The sequence below is a fragment of the Limanda limanda genome, chromosome 15, assembly GCF_963576545.1.
Source record: "Limanda limanda chromosome 15, fLimLim1.1, whole genome shotgun sequence".
In the NCBI taxonomy this organism is placed as follows: Eukaryota; Metazoa; Chordata; class Actinopteri; order Pleuronectiformes; family Pleuronectidae; genus Limanda; species Limanda limanda.
Window position 1 is genome coordinate 19138795 of NC_083650.1, and position 8697 is coordinate 19147491.

The following is an 8697-nucleotide window of genomic DNA, read 5'->3' on the forward strand; positions in this document are numbered from 1 at the left end:
TTGCAGAGCGGCTGAAATTTCTGGACCATTATGTTCTGGAGCTCTGTTCAATCATGGTTATAAAACTAGTTTTTAATTATGCTATGCTAAAAGCTATCGAGTGAATGATTCAAACGTGCACCTTACCGAATTGTGCATGGACGTTGGACTTAGAACTGTTGATCATAGCTCTGCACATTTACAACTTATGTTTAATTTAACTGCAGGGGCCTTAAACTAGCAGCCTTTATTTACATGCAAACACTGAATGCAGTTGACAATGACAGTTATTAATCCGTCAGAGCAGTAAATGAATACAAGGCTAAGAGCTGCTGTAGTAAGTCTCCACTGGAACTGGAGTAAAGTGAGATTTTGACTGTATTTCAGTGGCGAGAGAAGTGAATGAATGGCGACAACAATGCATTGAGATCAGTGTTTGCATGGGAAACAGCTCAATGTGTGTGAGTGTGTGTGTGTGTGTGTGTGTGTGCAACAAGATCTCGAGAGAATCTTGCAGAGCGGCTGAAATTTCTGGACCATTATGTTCTGGAGCATTGTTCAATCATGGTCATAAAATTAGTTTTTAATTATATAATATACAGCTTTGTCCCTAAATATAAATAAAATGCAGGGGTGGATACAGGGACAGGGCTGCTGGAATGTGATTGCCTCTGAAGTGCCCTTCCCACATTAGTAGTATTTGTTCTTTTTAAAAAAAATATGAGTAACTTAAAATACTGACAATAATTATGACAATTTGGAAAGAAAAATGTGTTCAGTGATGTGTGGCTTTGCTAAAAGCTATCGAGTAAATAATTCAAACGTGCACCTTACCGATGTAGGAATTGTGCATGGACCTTGGACTTAGAACTGTTGATCATTGCTCTGCACATTTACAACTTTAAGTTTAATTTAACTGCAGGGGCCTTAATCCAGAAGCCTTTATGTACATGCAAACACTGAATGCAGTTGACAATGACAGTTATTAATCCGTCAGAGCAGTGAATGAATACAAGGCTACGATCTGCTGTAGTCAATCTCCACTGGAACTGGAGTAAAGTGAGATTTTGACTGTATTTCAGTGGCGAGAGAAGTGAATGAATGGCGACAACAATGCATTGAGATCAGTGTTTGCATGGGAAACAGCTCAATGTGTGTGAGTGTGTGTGTGTGCCTGAGTGTGGGAGTGTGTGTGTGTGTGTGTAGGCTCGGGACAGGACACACTCAGTCAGAGGAACCAGGCTAAAGGCTAAAGAAGCTCAGAGGCTGTAATCCCCGGATGAAACCATCATGGCTGCCACTCGCTGAGCTGTCAAGCTCCCACAAAAGAAAAGGTAAAAAACCCGAGACAACTCCGACCCTAACCCGGGTTGTGTGTCCCCGGCTCCGCGGTGTGTGTGTCCGCTCCTCTCCCTCGATGCGAGGCGTGGAGGGAAGCGGGATCGACGCAAACTTTGTCGCCATGCTTGTTTTTTTGAATCGAAGTTATTTGGTCTTTGTAAGCTCTTGTGCGTCACGTTAATTCAAATCACTCCGCAGAGCAGCGGCAGCAGCAGCTAGTTCGGCTAACAAACAACAACAACATGTGTGTGTGTGTGTGTGTGTTTGTGTGGTGTAGAAGCAGCTTGTTGTGTGTTCTCACAGCTCCACACGCTGATCTGGAACTTCTCTGGTCCCGGAGGCTTTCGTCTCATCACTTTGTTGTGGTCAAGTCAAACTGCACAATGGCCGCACGGTTCCTTCGTTCATCTGCTGCTTAAACAACCCCCCCCCCCCAACCGGCGGGATAGTGGTCTTTTTATTCGTGCATTTGTTGGGTGTTTTTGTAGTTTTTTTAATTGCACCACCTCCGCTCCCCATAGCGGGTCTAGTTGTGTTTTTACGCAGCGGGTGGAGTTCATAACTCTGTGTGTGTGTGTGTGTGTGCAGGTGAGCAGCTCAGTGGCTGATAACAATCTGTGTTCCTCCTTTCCAACGTGATCCCGGTGCGATGGATTAACATCTATCCGCAGACACTGGGAACAATGGCCAGCAACAGGTGGACTTAAAATGAAGCAGCGAGCAGAGGAGCAGCCTCGGTCTGTGGATCTGACATGAGACGGTGCAGGTCCCAGGCAATCCGTCAGGTTCAATGTAGACTTCAGTGGTCCGAGGTGGAAGAATTGTCTTTGGCTTCACAGAAAAACATCAACAGATTATAAATAGAAACAAACAGTAAATTGTGAGCGCTCAGAGTTTATCACAAACAGACAGATTTCAAAAACAACAGAAATTCCACTTCCCTAGGTTTTTCTTTCTTTATCTTTTCAAACAGTTCGGTGCACTAATGATACCAAAGCTTCTTTAGTTAAAAACACCAAAAACCTTAAAATGAGGGTCAACAAGAAGAGAAGATTTTAATTACCGAGGCTATTGAGCGTTGACATTTGAAAAACACATTAAAAACTAAAAAGTACTTAAATACAAATATAAACAAGTACCTCAAAGTAAAAATGTGTAATATGGCCAAAATGGCCACTAAATGCAAAATAGCAGGCTTCCTGTTCCGTTCTTCCAATTGCACCTATAGACCTTTTTGTTTGTCTGGTCATGATAACCATGTGTATCGATTTTTGTGAAGATCGGTCAACGTGAACATGTTCCGGGGGTCTCGGGGGCACCGTTGAGCCATTTTGCCACACCCATTGAAAATTCCTCCAGAATATGTAAATTTTCACCACTTTCAAACAGTTCGGTGCACTAATGATACCAAAACTTTTTTACTTAGAAACACCAAAAACCTAAAATGAGGGTCAACAAGAAGAGAAGATTTTAATTACCGAGGCTATTGAGCGTTGACATTTGAAAAACACGATAACATTATTTTAAAATGTACTTAAATACAAATATAAACAAGTACCTCAAAGTAAAAATGTGTAATATGGCCAAAATGGCCACTAAATGCAAAATAGCAGGCTTCCTCTTGCGTTTGTCCAATTGCACCTATATACCTTATTGTTTGTCTGGTCATGATACACATGTGTATTGATTTTTGTGAAGATCCGTCAACGTGAACATGTTTGGGGGTCTCGGGGGGGCACCGTTGAACCATTTTGCCACACCAATTGAAAATTCCTCCAGAATACGTAAATTTTCACCACTTTCTAATTTTCTCCAAATTTTGGTAAGAATTTGAGCATGTTAAAGACCTCAAAAAGCCCATTCATTTGCCTGAAGAATAATAATAATAATAATAATAATCCTTACAATTTCAATAGGGTCTCACCTGACCTTTGATGTCAGTGCTCGGGCCCTAACAAGTACCTCAAAGTAAAAATGTGTAATATGGCCAAAATGGCCACTAAATGCAAAAAAGCAGGCTTCCTGTTGCGTTTTTCCAATTGCACCTATAGACCTTTTTGTTTGTCTGGTCATGATCAAATGTGTATCGATTTTTGTGAAGATCGGTCAACGTGAACATGTTCCGGGGGTCTCGGGGGGGCACCGTTGAGCCATTTTGCCCCACCCATTGAAAATTCCTTCAGAATACGTAAATTTTCACCACTTTCTAATTTTCTGCAAATTTTGGTAAGAATTTGAGCATGTTATAAGCCCATTCATTTGCCTGAATAATAATAATAACCCTTACATTTTCAATAGGGCCTCACTGCCTGTCAGTGCTCGAGCCCTAATAAGTGCAAGACTCTTCACATAATAAATAACAATACACCAAAATAATCCCGCTCCAAACCCGTCATTACTTGTGTCCTCTCTGCCGGGGACGTCCACACTGCTTCCGGGTGATGTGCTTGACCCTTGTTCACGCAAACAGTCAAACCAGGAGCATCCCTCTGCTTTCAAACGGATCTCATGTGTCGCCATGTGCTTTAAGTTTGTTGTGCTCCTCCCTTAAAAACGGAATTGTTTTCATCACGAAATACAGACGTACTTTTTGTTATTTGGTTGTCATGTCGACTCGAGTTTAAGGGAGCTACTTGTGTTATATTCTGCCGGCGTCCTGTAGAGATTGTTTGTGATCAGAGTTGAATGTAATGTTAATTTGGCACGTGGAAGCAGGGGAACTATCAGTACAGAGCTCAGACAACGAAACCTGCATTGGGATCTTTTGTGTAATTCAGCTCCCCCCATCGCTTCGCTGCTATCTCTGGTCTCCATGTGGTTTTTCTCACCACATTTCTCACCCTTCACGGTTTCCCTTTGACACTTGACATTCAACTACTCTCCATTCCAAGGAACCATATTAAAAGATGCTTCCCATCAGTTTCTTGTTCACCATTTCAAGAGTGTTCTGGCTCTCCTTGAAGTCACTAAGCTTTCTGAGTAGATATCATTTCTGCATAGGCATTTTATATACATATTCTGTGTTATGTATATAATTTAAAACATCCAACCTTTTCAACAGGGTTCCCTATGTTTTTTTCAAAGGGATGACACAAGTCTGGCATGTAGTGTTTATTGTATATGATCATTTATTTGGTCTTAGTAATATTTATCTCCAGAGCACTTGATTAAAACCATTTCTGAGTGATGTCACATGATCAAAGGCATTACGGCTGATTTGAGAAAAAATTCATGACAAAAGCAAAAGAACTGAGCACTTGTTGATTTGTTGCCTTTATCTTGGAGCTGCATTCATTTTGAGCTGCTTCTTTGTGTTTGTCTGCACTTTCAGAAAGCTGAAAACCCATGGATTCGATGGATCTTTCTGCAGCTTCCTCCGCAGGAGTTAAGAAACAGCGTTTCAGGAAGAAGGGCAGAAACAGGCGCAGACGGCTCCACCTCAGGAAGACTGCTGTTCAGCCCCCTACTATGCAAAGCCAAGATAAGTGTGGACCAAAGAAGATAGCGGAAGAGTGGGTGCAAAGCGAAGTGTGGCCTTCATCAAAGAAGACCTCCCAGGAAGCACAGCCCAGCCAGCACGGGACAAACGACAGTGAGAAAACACTGAGGTTCACGTGCTCTCAATGCAGCGACGACTTGGAATATGTTCCCAAAGACTTGGTGGCACACTTTGAGGACAAACACAGAGGAAGCCCGCCAGTCTTTTCCTGTCACACATGTACTTTTATAACCCATGAGTTCTCCTACCTACAGATTCATCTATTAAGCCACAAGGACACTTTTTCTTGTTGCAGCATTTGTAATGACGACGTTCAGCGCACATGGCCTGAATTCAGCGCACACTTGACTATGTGTCACTGCCAAAATGGCAAATATTCATGTCAGACGTGTCAGAGATTCACCACGGGTGACGTTAAAGTATTTCTAGAACATGTATATGCACATAATTTGGGCCTGGAAGGAGTGAGCAGTGATATGTCGCTGCGCACGAAAGACAAGAATCAGTTTGGGCCTAAACCAACCACTCTACGTTGTCAACACTGTGGCTATGAGGCATCTCAGAAATGGCTGATTACTAAGCACATTAAAGCTGTCCATGTTTGCCAGAACGGGAACCAGAGGCAGAGGAAAAAGGAGGAGGTTCATTCCATAGCAATGAAACAAAAAGACCCGATCCCCAAAATGAAGCCTAGATTAACAAGAAGTGCAGTTAAGGAAATGTGTTGGCTGACCCAGGACTGTCTGTCCCTGCCAGGGAGAGAGTTCCTGGATAAATACTGCCACCTTTCAGACCCACAAACAACACTAGAGGAGACTCAGCAGTTTTTGATGAAATCGGTCGCCAGGGAAACCGGCGACCAGAAATGGACCAAGGCTCTGAAATCGGTTTTGTCGAACGTCCCTCAAGATGTGAGTCTTCATCCAAAGTCGGAGAATGGAATCATGTCGAACTCGTCCGACCTTACTGTCCTCACGGTCAAGAACAAGATAACTGTAGCGCAGAACGGCGCCGCCTATGCCAAAAGGAGGAGAAGGATGACGACATCAGATAAAGAGACCGTTTTCCCCGAGAGTGCTGCTGATGATGCTCGGTGTGCAGTTGACCAAAATGGGTGTCAGTCGAATTTGAATGACTGTCTACCTTGTCCGCAGACTGAAAGCAAACTCCACAATGACGTCTCGGTGTCGGCCCCCAGCGAGGCATCAGGGTGCACGCAAACGCAGGAAAACAGAGAGAATCAGGAATTAAAGACCGATCAGGAAATGGAGGAACATGGGAAAAAACAGCAGGAGCCCATGAATGAGGATGGGATGAACATCTCCAGTGAGCCGAAGTTGACGAACGAGAGCGCGGAGACGACACCCATCCGTCAAGTCCCACCAAAAAATAAGAGACGAAATCGAAGACGGAAAAGAAGGTCTAAAAAAGTGTATAAAAGACCCTCAGGACTGCCCTTGAAAATGGTGCTGAAGAAGAATCCCGTGAAGGAGAAGCAGTGGGTGTCACAAAGCTCAGGAGGTGATCCCATGGATGACAACCATGGACTGCCAACTCCTCAGATGACAACAGAGATAACAGCACAGGTTCTATCAGAGAAGAAATGGACCAGAGCTTCCAGGACTGATCTGCGTGAGCCGGCTGAAGCCTTCACTTCAGATCCACAATCAAAGTCGGGAGAAGAACTCAGCCCAAGTTGTGCTGCACAGCCAGTGGGGTCTTTAAATATGGACGTTAATGAGTCTGGCATGCTCGTAAGCTCGTTGTCGATCCATCAAGAAATGCAAGATGATCCAGGGGAGTCACTGAATTTCCCTGAAGCCGATGTTGACGTGAGAAGTTCAGCGGGTAAATCAGAAGCTGTGGCAGAGGCTGAGGTAGACATGTGCCCCGAGAACTCACCGCTCCAAACATCAGGGAGTAGCCTGGACCGCCATGAGCCAGACGAGAAGACGATTTCAGCAGCTGATGGAGAGACTCAAGGCAGTTACACCAAGTCTTCCCCTGTTTCCCAACCGGCTATTACATCACCGGGTAAGACGGCAAATTATAGCTTCTGCTCAGACATAGTTGTTAAAGATTAACACACGTTGGCTTTCGAACATTCAGTATATATTTTACATTCATGAACACTGGCATGTTTGTTTTTTTTAAAAGCATTTTTTTAATAAGTATTTTCACCCTTGTTCCTTCCAGGTGAGGTAAACCTGGAAGACTCGAGCCTTGCTCTGTCTTCAGAGCAGAGTAACCATACTGCTGAGGGGGGGAGAGACAGAGAAGTGCCTGCAGACTCCTGCCCAGATCTCTTGTGCAGCACTCACTTGCCGGGGGGGAAAGCCATCCAACAAGAGCCCTCACCAGCCTCTGGTCAGCCGGCCCCTAAAACCCAGCAGAGGACCCTGAAGTTAGTAGCCATAAATTCATCTCAGTTGGTGAAGCGTCCGGCGGGAGACCAGCCTGTCGTGGTGCTAAACCACCCGGATGCCGACATCCCCGAGGTGACCAGGATCATGGAGGTCGTCAACAGGAACAGAGGAGAGGTGCAGAAGGTGGTGTTGTCCCGCAGGACCCTGAGTGCTCTGTCAGCCATAAACACGGAGGCCCCTCAGACGTGCGACCCACCAGGGGTCCAGTCTGACTCTGCCAGCCTCACCAAAGACTCTGTGCAGGAGAGGTTTCTTTTGAGGTTGAAACTTCGCAGGTTGAGCAGAAGAAAGTACGAAGTAGTGGACGCATTCTCTCCCAGCAGGGACGTGGCGACAAAGTTCCGCTGCTGGTTCTGCGGCAGGGCGTTTACAAGTCAGGAAATTTGGATTGACCACCGACAGCGACACCTGATAGAGTGGAAAAGGCCAAACTGTGAAAACTCTTGAATGTCACACACACTGGATGAATAACACAACTTGTCTGGGGGAAAAAAGGATGACTTTGCAATACAACAAAACAATAACACAAACTGTGATAGCCACTCTCCTTTTTAAGGTCTTAATGAGTGTTTTTTTTTTTTTTTTTTTTTTTTTTTTTTTTTATGGAATCATTCTCACACTTCCTGGAAGGTTCACATTCTCAGGGTGATTAAAACATTTACCTTCGTCTCTCTCCCAGTTTGAGTAGCTTGATGCAAACTCTTTGTAGATCCGTAATTATTTGTGCAGCCACAAGGACGTGGTGTCGACAACTTAGATCTTTATATATTCTTTTGTATAATGTCAACGCAATAGCTTTATTTAAGGTGATTTAAGTACACTGTCGTATGGAATCTTTTATAGAACACTGTAACATGTATATTTGCCATACCATCTGAGTTTTATGGATCAGTTTATGTACGGGTAGGCTATACAGTGTGGTAGCTATAATATTTATGTTTTTGGAATGGGATACAGAGACCCACAGGTTACTCAGATATACCAAAATCTTTGTGTTAAAGAAAACAGACAATAAGCTGTTTTTATTCAACATTTATTTATGACGCTAGGTTTAGTCTTTTCAAGCTTTTCCTCGTTGCTTTTTTGATCTTTGAAAAAAATCTCTTAATTTGTACAATTTTTGTATAATCTCCAAATTCTGTTATGGTTCAAATATGCTATTATCTTTTAAAGTTATTTCCATGCATTATTCAGTTGGAGGATTTACTCCTAAAGACAGGATTAATTTAAAAGAGTGAACCATTGCTCTGTGACATCAAGGAAATACTCACAAAATCATATCTTTCTGAAATCTGGATAATTTGCTCATGTGTGTTTGTTTTTCTCTCAACAAGTTTCCTCTCTTTTGACTTGAAATGATCCTCTTATCTTTTAATTGCACTATGAAAGGAGGATTAATATTCCCCTTTACCTCACCTTATCAGGCCTTTGACAATCTCGACCAGCGTCCCA

At 43.4% G+C, this 8697-nt stretch overlaps 1 protein-coding gene across 1 annotated transcript; it reads left to right on the plus strand.

The window, feature by feature from the left end:
• The first annotated feature begins 1245 nt into the window (after positions 1-1245).
• On the plus strand, positions 1246-8672 carry LOC133020504 (uncharacterized). The gene is made up of 3 exons (XM_061087081.1): positions 1246-1313; positions 4652-6853; positions 7016-8672. The coding sequence occupies exons 2-3, from the start codon at positions 4666-4668 to the stop codon at positions 7690-7692; spliced, it is 2865 nt and encodes a 954-aa protein (XP_060943064.1). The 5' UTR covers positions 1246-1313; positions 4652-4665; the 3' UTR covers positions 7693-8672.
• The last annotated feature ends 25 nt before the right edge of the window (positions 8673-8697 follow it).

Excerpts from the sequence above, each read along its gene's own strand:
- LOC133020504 (XM_061087081.1), top strand. The coding sequence starts at position 4,666 with ATGGATTCGATGGATCTTTCTGCAGCTTCCTCCGCAGGAGTTAAGAAA. Across the intron at positions 6,854-7,015 it reads ACCGGCTATTACATCACCGG|GTGAGGTAAACCTGGAAGAC; the intron begins GTAAGACGGCAA and ends TGTTCCTTCCAG.